The 16,400-nt window shown below is 36.6% G+C and overlaps 1 protein-coding gene and 1 pseudogene across 2 annotated transcripts; one reads left to right on the top strand and one right to left on the bottom strand.

Moving 5' to 3' along the window:
• Nucleotides 1-37: 37 nt before the first annotated feature.
• On the bottom strand, nucleotides 38-4,309 carry LOC132267016 (cardiolipin synthase (CMP-forming), mitochondrial-like). 2 transcript variants are annotated; one of them, XM_059768048.1, is made up of 8 exons: nucleotides 3,682-4,295; nucleotides 2,389-2,455; nucleotides 2,202-2,276; nucleotides 2,031-2,082; nucleotides 1,363-1,448; nucleotides 1,198-1,272; nucleotides 686-780; nucleotides 38-598 (listed from the first exon to the last, which is right to left on the bottom strand). In XM_059768048.1, exons 1-8 carry the CDS (start codon nucleotides 4,188-4,190, stop codon nucleotides 505-507), a joined length of 1,053 nt encoding a protein of 350 aa, XP_059624031.1. In that variant the 5' UTR covers nucleotides 4,191-4,295; the 3' UTR covers nucleotides 38-504. The 2 variants fall into 2 exon arrangements, with proteins under 2 accessions (XP_059624031.1, XP_059624037.1); XM_059768054.1 differs by lacking the exons at nucleotides 38-598; nucleotides 686-780 and adding an exon at nucleotides 820-1,002 and having other exon boundaries at nucleotides 3,682-4,309.
• A 388-nt stretch (nucleotides 4,310-4,697) lies between these two features.
• LOC132281998 (DNA-damage-repair/toleration protein DRT111, chloroplastic-like) lies at nucleotides 4,698-5,339 on the top strand (annotated as a pseudogene).
• Nucleotides 5,340-16,400: the final 11,061 nt, after the last annotated feature.

The following is a 16,400-nucleotide window of genomic DNA, read 5'->3' as shown; positions in this document are numbered from 1 at the left end:
CAGGCTTCTTTAACATATCTGTAAAAATAGTAACAGATGCCGAGACAACAAAGGTTTTTATTGAATCAGGGACCATAAATTTCTAGTAAGACTACAATTTTGTATAACAGCATCCAAAAGGACACCACAACTTGAAAGTCGGGTTTTAAACCCCCAAGTCTCTCTTATGAAAGAAAAATCTAAATATCTAGAATATCGCTATAAAATTTGGCTTTATTTTCGAAGGATAATGTTACATCAGCTTGTTACTTCTGCTCATTTCGTCACCAGGATCAAATCATCTGAGCATAGAATACATATCTTCAAAGTTTGCCCGCCTCAGAATTGTGGAGCAGCCAGTATCTCAATGACGGTATTTTCCTTTTCCTGCACCCGGGTAGGTATATATACAAAGCTTATAAAAATTCTCCCTTCTTCAAAGGAACATGAAACTGACACCCCACTTGGTTATTACAGTAAATTCAAGGTGTTTTCTCAGTAAAGGCCTGTGCTCCACATTTCAGACTAGATATTCTTTCTGATCAATAAAGATCTGTTTCTCAGGTGTTGCACTCCATATGCTGCAGTGGAAGCCACTGTTGTTGTAGCTACTAACCAACTGCATCAGAATAGAATGTGTGGTTAGCCTTAATTCGTTGAATTTATCAATAGGTAGTTGAGAAACCTGAAATGTGAAATGAATAACCTCAAATATGTGATGTATGCCTGAGTTTCAGGGTTACCAAACTCCGGCTGAAGAAGAGCTGCAGCAACTAAGACCAATTGGAAAACTGTATTAACCTGTCAACAATTGCAGTGCATCAGCGGGAGCCTCGTGCGGTGGGCTAAAACATGTTTTAGATCATGGAGTTCAACAACACATTGCGTAGAAGCATTAACAACAGCTGCAACGACGATGACAGTAATATCCACCAAGTGGTGGTTAAGTGTATTGATCTCGCACATTTAAGGCAGTTCCTCATAACAACTCAAGTTCCAAGTATGTCAAGTTGAAAAAATGTGCTGCGTACAAAGCCAATAATTTCTCAACGTGTCTCAACTAAATTTGCAATTCTATTGAGACATGGTAGGACCCTAGATACTTTGGATATTGACTCGGACCACGTTGCAGGCTAAATAAACTGTATCGCTCTATTCAAAAGGTGCTCTATCACCAAATTGTTCATCAGATAATCAGGGAAAGTACATCAAACTTACTTTGCTAATTAAGAGAGGCTCAACTTTCTGGGGATGGGTGCCATCAAGGTTGAAGAAGTCTAACCAGCTTTTCCACTGACAAAAGAATTTCAATTGAGAACCGGAATCCAAATCAGTAATCTAGGTAACTAACTACTGCTGAAGTTCAAAGTTAGGCATCCTCACCTTCCAATCCAAGCTGCTAGCTCGTTGATAAACTGCAGCACCAACGAGGGCAACATCTCGCAACACGACGAGTCCAACAAGCCCAGCTTCACAAACAAAAAACCAAATAAGAGTAGCTTCACACAATGAGCACAATGGATATTACATTGGACATACACATAAATGAACTTTAGTATTCAAGAATCCAACTTATGCGGCCTTCCACCAAAATCCCATTATCCATTTCAAGTAACGACCAAAAAGGAGACGGATTTAAGTGTCATTTTTTGACAATAAGCATGACCTATTTTTTACCCTACTATATATATCATGGCTCGACCAGTCTGAAGAGACCTCAGACGAGGTGGACAATTTGAACATCATAGAATCACAACCTAGAATCTGTAGCTGAACTTAGCACGTTTAGCCGTGGAGTCAAAATGACAAAATTGAAAGATTGTAACAATTGAAGTAACCCAAACTCACTGCATCAAATCACCAAGATAAAACTTATTCAGAAGTTGTTTCTTTTATATTTTCCGCCGTGTGCGTGTGTGCGTGTGTGTGTGTGAGAGAGAGAGAGAGCATGCATTTTTACGATTAGTACAAGCTTTTTCATTCTATGCATCAGTAATGTTACCTAACATGCGAGGTACCAACTAAAAGAAAAAAGAGAGAACTCTACTTACGGTGCAGAAGACCCTTATCTACCATTGCCAATGCAACACATCCTATCAAAACCTGTTTAAACAAGAGATAATAAGACACGCAACAATTTCAGCCACCAAAGAGATTCAAATGAGCCACAAAGAACCTGCAACAACAAAACTCAGTTAGGGACAACGGGACGTGTCACTAACCTTATCAGCAAGAGGATCGAGGTAGGAACCAACCACAGAATTGATTCTCATCTTCCTAGCCATGTATCCATCTAGCTAAAAGTTAGAAAAAGAGAATGAAGAAAGAAAGAAAAAAAAAATTAATTTTACTCTCCCACATCATTCAGGATTTGTTTCCATAATATGAATAATTTATCAGAATTCATACCCAGTCAGTTGCACCAGATATAGCCAAACCAACAAATCCAGGAAGGTACATATCCTGCATGATCATCCTGCATAAAAGTTGTTAAAAATACTTCCAAAAAACCAGAAGGAGAGAAAAAAAAATATATATCCAATAATCAGTGAGACCTTGGCAAGACAGATGAAAGCACAAAATGATTCAATATTCATTTAATATGAATGGTCCAAGCCTATTCGTATGGGATTAAGGCAAGTATGATGATGATTTAATATAATCAATGCTTATTGGTCAAACAAGAGAATAGGTGTCCTCAAGAACTTTTTTCGATGAATTATAAAAGACAGTTTTCTAATTCCGATAACAATTATTTTTTAACAGAGTTTTCAGAAAATAGTTAATCAAACAGAATTTTGAACTGTTTTTTAATTACATTTCTCACAAAACAGAAAACTATTCTCTGAAAATTGAACCAAGCAAGTCCTTAGATTCTAAAATGACTATCGAAACGAAGGACTACAATAACAAAGCCACACATCATTCAAAAACCAGTTTACTTTGTTAGACAAAATCAATTTTCCAGAGGGACTACCCAAAATTGTCTTGGTCATCTGAATCCAAATTCTGAAGAAGTATACAGTATTAACTAGTACACTGTCACTAACGAGGCTAAGTTTATAATTCAAAGTGTAATTAACTCTACTACTAAATCCACTCAAAGTTTTCACCATATATGTAATATACCAACTAAAACTTGCATGTTCACCATATGTGTCACCCCTGTTTCCGCATTTTAAGCCTAAACTTGCCAAAGTTCAAATGGCAGAGCAAATACAGGATGTGCAAGAAAATTCAACAAATCTTGTTAATTTTTAGTTTTTACAAGTTTTCATCTAACTAGTTGCCTCTTTACTTTTAAATACATCATACACACTTTTGAACTGAATCATCATCATCATCATCATCATCATCATCATTGTGTTTATTTTGTCCCATGCGACTACTGAAGTGAATTAACTGCAAAATCTATTACTCCTACTAATTTTATAATGTTAGTAAATTTTCATTTATATCAGTTTCCACCTTAGGACATACAAAAATAAAACCTATGAGCTATCATATATGAATGCTAACAACAACTAATTGCCCCACCCATGTTAGAATTATACCCATATCAGCAAATACAATTGCAGATTTGAGCGCTCATATATGAATAAATAAATATATAAATATATGCTTATCATAAAAATGGAACAAGTAAACCATTTTCTCAAAAATTAGAATAGAGAAGAAAATAAAAAGTAAAAGTAAAAGTACCATCCAAGCAATGGACCAGACAGCAATCGAATCATTGAAATTGAATTCGGCAAATTCACGAAACTCTCCACAAAGCCGCCACGACAGACGCTGATCTCGCCCTGGCTTGATTCCTCCGTATCAGTCCTATTCAATAACCGCGGAACGGTCGAAACTGATCCAAACCCTAAAGCACTCGGAAAGCTTCGCCTGTGAAGCAAATTCAATGCTTCGACCTTTTGGAGAAGAACGGCGTCGGATTGGGCGTAGAGCGGCGTGGCGGACTGAGAGAGCATCCATGGAGGAGAAGAGAGGAAGAGAGGGCCGTGGAATGGAATCCATTTGGACAGTGGAGAGAGCAATGTTGAGCGAGAAGAAGAGATAGAGGGATGTGAGAGAAGGGAGGAGAGAGGAGGGGATGGGAATGGGAATGGAGTTGAAGAAGAAGAGAGAGGGAGAGGAGGGAAGAATCTGGAAGAAGTATTCGCGTTTCGAGTGATTAGGGCTTTCAGTGATCTGAATATCGCCATTGATATTGCATAGCTCGTTGTTTGAGGTTTCTGAAGAATCGAAAGAGAGAATGATTAGGTTTTGCAGAGGTTTAGAACGGGAAAGAGGTGACACGTGCCGTTTCAAACACGTGTTGGGAAGGTGGCTGACTTGACTATTAAATTTTATTTTTTATTTTATCTTGAGTTAATTAAATTAACACCCTTCGTCCTTGTGTCAAATATTACGTTCAAACACATTTAGAAAAAAGATTTTTACACATAAATGTATTTATGGGCCTATATTTACAGTATTGTGTGATCAAATTCATAATGTTTCAGAAAAATGAAGTGGACCAATTTAATGACGTGGACATGAACTTTTACTGTTCACCACAATTTGTTACCTAAATTAACCTTACACTTTTTGAACTTAATTACTATGCTGCCCTCTTCTCACCCGTTTTCTCTCTGTAGTACTCTGATTTCAAGCTGAGATCAATTTTCTAGGGCTTACGAAGATCACTGTCTGAAAGCGATAGTTGTGCAATGCTTGGCGGATTGTACGGAGATCTCCCACCACCTTCATCCACATCTATAGATGACGAAAGAATCAACAATTCGTCCAATGTGTGGTCCAGCAGCGCCAAAATGGCTCCCCCGACGCTGAGCAAACCGGCGTCGCTCTTTGCCCCGCCGCAGACCGTTTTGAAGGCCCAGAACAAACCCAAAACCCTAACTTTCGCGCAACCAAAGATTATTAGTGCGTCGGTGGCTCTGCCGCCTATGTTGGTGGCTGACGACACGGCTATGAGCCCTTTTCCAGCCGGCATTTGTCGGTGTCATGTTGACGATTATCGAGGAATATGATCCAGCGAGGCCGAATGATTATGGAAAGTATAGGAGAGAGAAGAAGCGGAAGGCGATGGAGGCTGAGATGAGGGAATTGGGAGGAGGCGGCATGAGGAGGATGAGAGGGAGAGGGAGAAGAAAGAGAGAGAAGGATTTTAGGGATTCGAGATTATATATTTCTGGCGAAGAAGCAAGGAAGCGGCGAGCGGCAATGAGTTGGGTAATGCCAAGGTCGCCTTCTCCGCCGTTGGATGGGATGATTTCAATATAGGAAAGTCAGAGTCAGGTGGGCGTGGAGAGAGAAATCAAAGTGGGTTTTATGAAATGAGGGTAGTATAGTAATTGAGTTTAAAAAGTGAAAGGTTAGTTTAGGTAACAAATTGTGGTGAACAGTAAAAGTTCATGTCCACGTCATTAAATTGATCCACTTCATTTTTCTGAAACATTGGGACTTTGACTGCACAATACTGTAAATATAGGCCCACGAGTACATTTATGTGTAAAAATCCCTTCAAAAAATTACTATTACTCACACCACCGCAACTCACACCCAAGTTAGCTCGACATTATGTCACATATGTAAAATGACTTAAATACCATTATATTTTGTCAAAAAGAACTTTTTAACTTACAAAATTAGATTAAAAAAACTAATATATCCCTAAATATTTTATAAATGGGTAATTTATACAAACTTCCCTTATGATTTGTCATAATTATAAGAACATTCCCTCCTTTTTCAGAAATTACTCAGATCTCCCCTAAAAATGAAAATATTCAACACGAATCTCCCTTCTGTTAAAGTAGAGGCCAGTCAACGACAGAAATTACTGACATCATGTACAAATTTTACTAAAATTCCCATAATACCCTTATCCCTACCAATTGATATATATATATATATATATATATATATATATATCATACATAATATCATATATTATATATATGATATTCAACTTATTTAAGACATTCTTTCGCTTCCTTTACCATAAGATCCAATTGAAAAAGTTCAGTCGGTAACAGTTATTCATCATGGGGTATCCATTGATGATGATATGGCAGCAGTTATTAATAAGGAGACCCTATCACCCAAAAAAAAGAAAAAGAAAAAAAAGAAAAGAAAAAGAAAATACTGACTCACCGAACCATTAAAGTGGCAGCAGTTATTCATAGGGAGACCCAGAACACGGCGAACTCGAGGCAACAAGAAAGAAGTTCAAACATGCCACGATCAGTTGATTTCAGTCCAGGGAAGTGGTCGGAAATGCAATCCAACCCTAAATAAACCCAATTTCACGAAAAATCCACTTAAACAATGTTAATGAAAAATTCACTTAAAATCTTTATGGGTCTGTCTGTTTATGGATTATCGATCTTCATTTGCTATATATATATATATATATATAAATCAATCTCAAATTTAATGGGTGTTGTGATACCCCTCGAATCCGAAATACGGGTTGATCAAGCCCAATCCCAAACCCGAGGGAATATTCAACAATTAATATTTTAAAACGAACACAGAACATAAAAAAAAATAAATAAATAAATAAGAATTAGAATAATAAAGCTGAAAGAATTTATTAAATATAAAATCCTCCAAACATAAAGATTTATAAAATTCAATTCTCCAAAACCTCCAAGAGTATAACTCGGGAATCTATCTAGTGGACCCCTAAATCAAATCTCATTTGAACATAAAATAACTGGAAATAAAACCATATGTAAAACATGGAATGAAATTATACGTCGTCGGTAGAGTGAATGATAGTCTTTACTCAGCACGATCAAGCCTAAGACTGGAATTGTCCGATACCTGAAAAATATAAGAGTGGGTCAGGCCCACGAACAAGTTCTAGTCTAACTACAATCCATACAGTGACCCGATACGCAGATACACCCTAAATATCTCACAATATCTATCTAGTCCATAAATACATATATATCCACACTAAGGGACATTCACTAGACTACGAAGGGGGCCTCAACCTGAATAAAATGTAACATGCAAAAACGCACCCAAAGGTAGGCATGAATACCTGGACCTAACAGGGTACACCTCAACCTATTATAGACAGCTACGCATCCATTGCATATACGCGCTCTAACCATCGACTATGAGACTTAAGCTCACATCATGGTACCATAATCATATATCTAAAGTCCGTCTAAAACCATAGTATGTCACTCAATTGTTCATTGATCTGACATACGATTCATAATCTAGTTAGTCACTCAACTTATTCAGTTGATATAACTTAACTACAACCAACAGTTAATCCAGGTGGTCACTCAACTTACTTAGTTGATCTGACCTAAATATAAGTAGGATTCAATTTTTACAATCCATTCCCTTATTCTAATAGGGTAGGTTTTAGTATTTTGAGCTAAACCGGCGCATACGATCCACAACATCCATATAAATTACAGATTCTAAATAAACAGTTCAGTAATTAAAGTCCAAAACCATCATCCAGTTGAAAACCATAATCCAATTAATTGCAGAATAGTGTATATAATATTTCAGCAATTAAAGTTCGAAACCATTATCCAGTTAATTGTAGAATAGTGTATAATATTTCAGCAATTAAATCCAAAACCATAACCCAGTTCAAAACCATAATCCAGTTAATTGTAGAATAGTGTAAAATATCTCAGCAATTAAATCCAATCCTTTATTCATGTAATTGCCGAAAAAAACTAATGTTTCAGCAATTTAAAATCCAGAGCATGCACAGGTCCAATCTGTTAAATAAAAGACTCTACTGTGCATCTAAAACAAGAATTAGAAACATGCTACAACTCATTATATTGCCAAATTAAAACTAAGCAATTAATTTCCTTATAACCGTTAATAGCATGCAGAGTTGTTAAATTTTACACTGTTTGTTCCATTAATATAACGGGGTAACTTATGCAATTAAAAGTCTTAATAACACTGAAGTTAAAAATTAAAACCTCCAGTGAAGACCCAAAACCAATCAAACAGACCCAAACGCTTAAATAGTGCACAAACAAAACCGTAGAAAAAAATTACAGAACGTGTGCACATGAGAGAGCCTGCTCTCTGGGCTTGGGAGCAGGCTCCCTAAGGCATAGAGCCGGCTCCATGCCTCTTGGAGCTGGCTCTAAGGGTGTGTGAGTCGGCTCCCACTTCCATGGAGCCGGTTTTCTCCCTCTCTGAGAGCCTCCAGTCCAGTTATGCTTCGTTTCTGACCATCTGCTTCGTCTCCGGCCATTCCAACCCTTCTGTCCCTCTTTAATACTAAACCTAAGAGTCTTATTTAATCCCAGTAGCATCCCAATGATTTGATTATAATAGTTGGAATTAATTACAGTGATTAAAACCGCTACTGATTTAACATGCATAAAGACCAAACTGAAACGCAGACTTGCAAGCACCATGACAGATTAAATTCAACACATTCAGATGATCAATTTAATATATAATAAACATGCAAGATTCAATTAATGTCCAATTAAACTCCTAGGGACTATCTAGGTGCAGAGAACACAGGCCAACGGGAGAGAGAAAGAAAAAAACTTGCCTGTGATTTCAGTTATGAAATCTCGGCGTCGTCTCTAAGTTTCCGGCAATACTGAATACCGTCAAGCCTCCTACTCCTCCGGCTCTAATCCACAATCAACCTCCTTGGTCCTCTCTGTTTTCTTCTCAAGCCACTTTCTGTTCTTTCAACCCTCTCTTACGTGAACCAACTTTAGGTTTATGTTTCCGTGTTATGTTCTTAAAACCCTAAGTTAAAATGTAATAGTGTATTTATAGGCTTAGAAACATACAACCCTAATTCTAACTAAAACCCTAGTCTATGTATAATTAGAGACAGAACCCTAATTAAATCGTAGTCGGCCACACGTGAATCCTAAAAGAAAAATAAACCCTAATCTTAAATCAGTAAACAAAAACCAAAAACTAAAGGTAATTCAAAGAATTCATAAATCACGTCATTTAAACAATTTATTCTAAACTCAATCAATCAAACAATTTAAAACAATTAAACAATTAAATAAAACACATAATAAAACCAATTAGCAAATAATCAATTAATTCAAATAATAAACACAAATAAACAATTAAACAAATAAAAATACACTTAAATAATTTATTAAAATACCAGGACTATCCTTTTAAAATTAGGGGTATTACAAGTGTGGTCGAGAACACTCGTGCAGTGGCGAGATCGGTGATCTTGCGATGGTCGCGATAGGGGCTGATTGGAATTGTTTGAGCAATTCTTGTAATTGTTGACCTCTTGCCAATTGATTCTGAGTGGCTTTATCAATATCAAAAGCGAATTGTGCAAAGATCATCCTCAATGAAATTTGTGGCGACAAGAGGGTTAGGTTTGGTTCAGCAGATTGTTTTCATTGGGGAATTAATCAAGCAGCGACGACGATCGGCGATGAGGTGAATCTAACAGGGACAAGCTCAAGCTTGCAGGGGTGAATCAAAAGATGCTGGCGATGATAGAAACATGTTTTTCGTCTTTTAGGAAAGTACATTAATTAAAACGAAAAAAATATGTATATATGACGTCACACATTTGTAAAAGGCTTATGGGTAGTTTAGTAATTTCAGATGCCAATGTGAGGATATTTTAGTAATTTAGACTGGTCCGTTAGTGTACTTAACGGTTCGTCACACATAAGGGAGGTCTGTGTAGGATATTTTCAAAATTAGGGTAGATCCGAGTAATTTCCGAAACAGAAGGGGAGGTCCTTATTATTATGGCAAAATATATGGGAAGTTTGTGTAAATTACCCTTTGTAAATTTACAAATTACACTTTATATCTTTATTGTTTCTTATATATATATATATATATATATATATATATATAACGTCCTTTCCTTCCTCCCACCACCAATGCCGCAAAACTCTATAAACATCGGCAAGAAGCTCTCGGCATCAATGAGAAGCGGGCAAAAAAGTTTCAGTCAGACCTAAAGGGTAAAACGAGCACAATTCTTTTACGAATAAGCAAAGACATATAGTAGAAGATGAATTCGAGTAGATATATACAGTCAAAACATACACGATATTGAAAACAACAAATGGATAGTTCGTCACTCAAGAATTTGATACTAGTGACCCGTGAACGAACGGGATCACCTATGCGATGATCAATTGACCCAAGTCGCTGAACTCACTCATGAAGGATCTAATGAGACCATTCACGGTATTGGAGGCCGACGACTTAGTATGGATCTGTAATGTCCCAGATTTTTCTGTATTTTTTCAAAATTTTATTTTAATTATTTTTTATGCCTCGTTTTGTATGCCACGCGGGCCCCGAGGGTCTTTTTGGTCATTTTCTTGAGCCGAAAGTATTAGAAGTGCATTTTAATTATTTTAAATCATTTAGAGGTAATGAGATTATTTTTAGAATTTTTCGAAAGTCATGGCGATTTCCGGGCTTGAGAACTTCTCCCGGTTTTGCCATTTTTATTGAGGGTTTTTATTGGCATTTCACCCACATATACGTACACATTTATCTACATATTAGAGGAGATATTTAGGGACTTGGATGGCATTGCTTGTGAAAGGAAAGGGCAAATAAGTAACTTGCCAAAAAGTTACTAACCACAAAAAGATAACACTTGGCACAAAGAATACCACATTTGGGTTAGGAAGACTTGACCAACCTCTTTCTTCCTCCTCATTTTTGGCATTTCCTCTCTCTCACTAAACTCTTCTCATTCTCTCTCTATATCTACACTTATACACATATACAAGCTAGACATTGAGAGATTTAGAGTGAGATTTTAGATAAGGCCAAGAAGGGAAAGATGATGAGCTTGAAAAGAGTTTCCATTTGACACCATTCATGCATGGGGTTGGAAGGGTTTCAAATTTTGGGAGGCCTTAAGGGCTTGTTTGGCTTGGCTAAAGGCATTTAGCTAGCACACATGAGGTAGGGATTTCTAATACTCCAAATTTTGTCTTTCGTTGAACATCCTTGTTTGATTTCTCTTAAATTCATTCTTGAATGTTAAATTGTGGATTAAAATGATAGTAATATGTTTATTTAGAGAAAACATGCTATAATGTGGGCAAATATGTATTATTCTCATGCTAATGAAGTGTATGATGTTGCTTTGGTGTAGAAGTACATAAAATGTAAATGGTAGCATGAATTGAGATGATGTGGAATTTTATGCTGAGCATGCTTATGGTTGATTTCTATAGAAGGCCATAGCGCCAAACTATGTGTTTATTTTACGGAGGATGCCATGTTTGTAGTTGAATTATGAAAATGCTATGCTTGTGCTTAATTCCAAGAGAAAGCTATGTTTATTCCATTTTTGTCACATAAATGGAAATGAAGTTGAATTGATGCAAGTGAATCATAAGCATGGCATGGTGGGGAATTTGAATGAGATGAGCATTTGAGCCATTTTAGAATGGTGGAAAAGTTGGATAAGATTGAAAAATAAGTCATCTTAGAATGGGCGGAAAAAGATGAATTTAGACATGGACCGGGTATCGCGAGCCCGATGCTAACTTGACCTAGAGGGAGCGAGTACCGGTATAGGATGTGTAACGTTGGTACTAGGCCTTAAGAAGTTGCCGGATTTGGAACCAGGGTCAGTATCAATCTCAGCTCGGTAAAGTTAGTTAACATAGGTGAGAGTTGGGGCCGATAAAGGCCAAGTTTAGAGTAGGTTGAGACTAAGGTCGGGAAGGGGAAATCATGGGACATTGCATTGCATTCTATGTATACTTATGATGAAATGCTTAAACACTATTGTTGAGATTGTTTGTGAACTAAATGTTGTGGAAACCCCAAAGTATGATTCCGGTTTCCCCTTTTTCCCTTATGTGTGATAGGTAGCTCAATGGAGTCCAAAATTGGCGCCTTAGGCATTTTCTACTGAGCCTCAATGCTTACCCATTCATTTAATATTTTTCAGGTTATCACAAGGACCAGATTGATAATGGACCTCCCAAGTGTACTTGAAGTCATTAGAATTACCTATTGTAATTTCTGTAATCAATGTTAGCGGTGGTGGTTATTTTGTATAAGGATTAGGATTCGGTCCTTTTTTCTTTTTTTTTTTTTTCTTTTTTTTTTTTTTTTTTTTTTTTTTTTTGTATAAAGCATTATAATGAGGCCTTGAAGGTCATGACATATATCTCTATTCTTTTGGGACTATCTTATGTATATTTTGGACAATGACGTAATGAGATATTTTGACCATGGAAGGCTAAGCAAGTTATGAATAAAAATAGACTATTTTGATCATGTAACTCAAATGAATGGAAAATAGTTATGTAGATGATTGAATGATTTTGCAAATTCATGTTTATGGGTGTAATGGAAACTTTGGATGTTGTATAAATATATCATGTTTAAGCAGTTTGGGAAGCACCTTAATGATCTTTCATGAGACTTAAGGGGTGTCCCAAACCGTTGCATTCAAATTAGGTTTTTCTAGGCCATTTTTCATATTCTGCCCATATTGAACCGGTTCAGCCCCCTTGAACTGGTCCAAGGGTGAAATTAGATTCCCAACGTGGGCACACTACCTATGTTGAATTGGTTCAAGAATCCTGAACCAGTTTAGGTCCTCCAGAATTATTTTGTGTTGGCAAAACTCCAGTTTTAGACCCCCTACTTCAATAAGTTATAATCCCTTCATTTTTTAACCAAATTGGGTAACATTTGAGTTTAAGATTAGGGATTTTGAGTTAGCTTTCCAATGATACCAATTTCATTCGAAAATCCCAACTGCAGAGGAAGTTATGGCCATTTTAGTACAGACTGCTCCGAAAGTCCTCCAAATCGAGAAGGGGTATTTGTGGGGAACCATGACTAACTCCCATAGGACCTCTTAGAATGCCATGGAGTGATTAGAATGGATTGTATACACCTCATTTGACTTACTTAGAGACACATTAGATCTTTTTTGATGTAAATGGATCATTTTACCCTTGTGTGACCTCGGGTCGGGTTAGGACCCTGTTAGCGATCCGGATCCCCCGGATTTGGGTCGTTACAGGGTCGTAGTGCTTTTCGGGTGGGGCCAAGCATTCTACTCTTGTGTGGACTTGACTAAGTAGAGGGCGTGTTCAAAGGTGATGTGAAGGACTTGAAGATGGACCTGTTGGCCCAGATGGAGCGTTGTCATAAACCCATCATCAGAGCGATCGGAGGATTCACTGTCACAACTGGGTTCGAGATCACTTTAACTAGCGATTATTTGGTCTTTGTTAAAGAACCAACACTCGTACTTTTTTGTATACATTTAGAATATGATTGATTTTTTTTTTTTGTATGATTTTTTTTCTTCAATATATATTTATATGTGGGTTTTAGCCCATACAGGCTCGGGCCCAAAATGGACAATACTATACCGTGTGGTGAAGTAGGTCGTTACAAATGGTATCAAAGTCTGAACCAGTCGAAAGTGCGGTTAATAAGGATATTGGGCCCCGAATAGGGAGTGATTGTGGTGACCTTGTGGTGAGTGTGCCGTGGGCCAGTGTGAGGCACTGGCAGATTACTTGGGTGAGGTGCGGGTGCACAATTCCACATCGCGTGGCAATGGAAAGGTAAAATGCTTATATGTGGTGGTGTTATCTCCAATTGGTATGAGGCCTTTTGGGATAAAATCTAAGAGCAAAACCATGCGGGCTTGGGCCCAAAGTAGATAATATCATACCATGTGGTGGAAGGGGTGGCAGTTTAAGCCCAAACCCATTAAACTGCCCTAGCTTGCCTACTAAAATTAAATCATTTGGCACCCAAATTTAAGTGAGTTGGTCAACAATGGGTAAAAAGTGGGTACCCATTCAATTCAAGGGTCAATGGTGGGTTAAGAGTGGGTACCAATCTTAAACCCTTCAAATAAAACCTTCTTTTCTTTATCCTCAATATTCTCCTTTTTTTTTTTTTAAATTTTTAATTTTTTTTATATCATCTGTTTTCTTTTATCTTCGCTTTTTTTTTTTTTTTTCTCTCTTCCCGGGAGAGTATGTTTCCTTATAATCAATATCAGGTCACTGTGAGAAACCTTGAGCTACCAGTTGGGCTTTGTATCTTATAATTTCATTTTTCTCATTACATTTTCGTACAAATACCCATTTGTACTCAACAGGCTCGACACCCTCAAGTATTTAGACTACAAGTCGAAATACTTCACATTTAGTTAATGAATTTAGCTCTGTTTGTATTGCTTCCTTTCATTTTGGCAAATTATTTCTTCGTCGACACTCTTCGACGTTTTGATGTTCCAGATTCTCATTATCAATATCAAGAGCAACGACATATAAAAATATATTGTCGACAATATTTTCATTTCTATTCTATCTCGTTTCATAATTTATTGAGATATCATCATTTTTAGGTATCCTTACCTCATCAAGGGCATATGGCTCATCAAAGGCCACATCCTTTTGCGTCGATTGACCTACCACGCTTTGGGCGTGTTTGAGATGCATTTGTTGCACTACTAACAGAAGGTCCCTCAGGAACAACAATTTGTGCTGAAATATTTGCAATTGGTATATGCTATTTTATTACTTTCTTTGTATCATTAAATGCATCCGGTAATTGATTTGAAACATTTTGCAAGTGAATGATCCTATTAACATCTCTTTCACATTAATTTGTGCGAGGATCAAAAATGGGATAATTCCAGGGCATTCCAAGTAATATCACGTTGTTATTGTGCCTTTTCTCCTCTTGATGGTGGGAAAACAACCTCATCAAAATGACAGTCAGCAAATTGTGCTTTAAAGACATCACCTAGGGGTTCAAGATATCTAATAATAGATGGAGAATCAGAACCAACATAAATTCCAAGTCTACGTTGAGGACCCAATTTAGTGTGTTGGGGTGGTGTAATTGGAACGTATACAGTATAAAAAAAAATTCGTATATGAGAGATATTTGGTTGTTGACCAAAAACAAGTTACAATCGTGAGAACTTATGGCAAACAGTTGGTCGTATACGAAATAATGATGCAGCATGTAATATTATGGCATGTCCCCAGCCAGAAACAAGAAATTTTGTTCGCATAATCAAAAGACGACCAATTAACTGAATTTTTTTAATAAAAGATTCTGTCAAACCATTTTGAATATAAGTGTGTGCAACAGGATGTTCAACATTAATTCTAACTAACATACAATAGTCATCAAAAGTTTGAAAAGAAAATTCAACGACATTATCAAGATGGATTGTCTTAATTGGATAATTAGGAAAGTGTGCCCACAATTTGATGATTTGAGCAAGAAGCATAGCAAATGTAACATTACGAGTAGAAAGCAAATAAACATGTGACTATCGTGTTGAAGTATCAATTAAGACCATAAAATAATGAAATGATCCACATGGTGGATGAATTAGCCCACATATATCCCCGTGAATTCGCTGTAAAAAGGTGGAAAATTAAACAATGACTTTTGAAGGGGGCGGTCTAATAATCAACTTGCTTTATGAGCAGGCGGTATATAGATGATAATTTGATAAGATGATTTTATGATTCTTTAGTGAGTGTCCATGTGAATTTTGAATAATTCGATGCATCATTATAGTCCCCGGGTGACCAAGTCGATTGTGCCAAAGCATAAAAAAATTTGGGTCATAAGATTTTTTATGTATCACAACATCTAACGTTGTCCTAATGGTTGTATAGTATAATCCAAAAGAGAAAAAATGGAGTTTTTCTAGTATTAGCTTCTTGCATGGGATAATGGAAGTAATGTAGAGATATTCCATATTTCTTTCATTTGCGGTCTCAATATGGTACCCATTACAACGCAAGTCTTTAAAACTTAACAGATTTCTTCGAAATCTTGTAGAATACAAGGCATCATTAATTTGTGATCTTGTTCCATGTGGGAAAATAATGTTGGCTCGTCTGAAGCCTTCAATCAAGTCGGTGGGATCTGATATTGTAGTGACATTAGTATCTGTCAAAGTTTGGTAAGAAAAATATTTTTAATCGATTTCGAAGGATTATGTGTGTCGTTCCACTATCTGCAAAACATATATCTTAATCATTTATTTTGGAACTAGTCAGATCCATGCCCTTTGAAGTGAGAAATACTATTTTCTTCAGTAAAGCAAGCAAACCTAACAATCTATCAAAACTAATATTACAAGAGAGATATATACTTGAGATAGAAAAAGGGAAATAAAGCTTCTTATTCAAGTCTCATTGGGTTAGAGCGTCGTGCTGATAACGTATTATAATTTTATATGTTATAGATACTTTAATAGCATATATATAAAGATAGATAAATAGAGATATATAAAAGAAAGCAAGGCAATCTAATTCATTTACTGCCTCTTTTATATTTTTCGAAGAACAATGATGATACATATATAGGCTCAAGGATGAGCTTCCAGAGATAACAAACTTGCTCAC

The sequence above is a fragment of the Cornus florida genome, unplaced genomic scaffold (genome assembly GCF_030987335.1).
Source record: "Cornus florida cultivar Cherokee Brave unplaced genomic scaffold, ASM3098733v1 CherokeeBrave_3.0.0_Hap2_Chr01, whole genome shotgun sequence".
In the NCBI taxonomy this organism is placed as follows: Eukaryota; Viridiplantae; Streptophyta; class Magnoliopsida; order Cornales; family Cornaceae; genus Cornus; species Cornus florida.
The sequence above is the reverse complement of the archived record's forward strand: the minus strand, read 5'-3'. Positions and strand labels throughout refer to the sequence as shown.

Coding starts and splice junctions, on each gene's coding strand:
- LOC132267016 (XM_059768048.1), bottom strand. CDS start 4,190: ATGGCGATATTCAGATCACTGAAAGCCCTAATCACTCGAAACGCGAAT. Junction 1,449..2,030: donor AGATAAGGGTCTTCTGCACC/GTAAGTAGAGTT, acceptor TTGTTTGTGAAG/CTGGGCTTGTTGGACTCGTC. Junction 781..1,197: donor AGCCTCTCTTAATTAGCAAA/GTAAGTTTGATG, acceptor AATTGTTGACAG/GTTAATACAGTTTTCCAATT.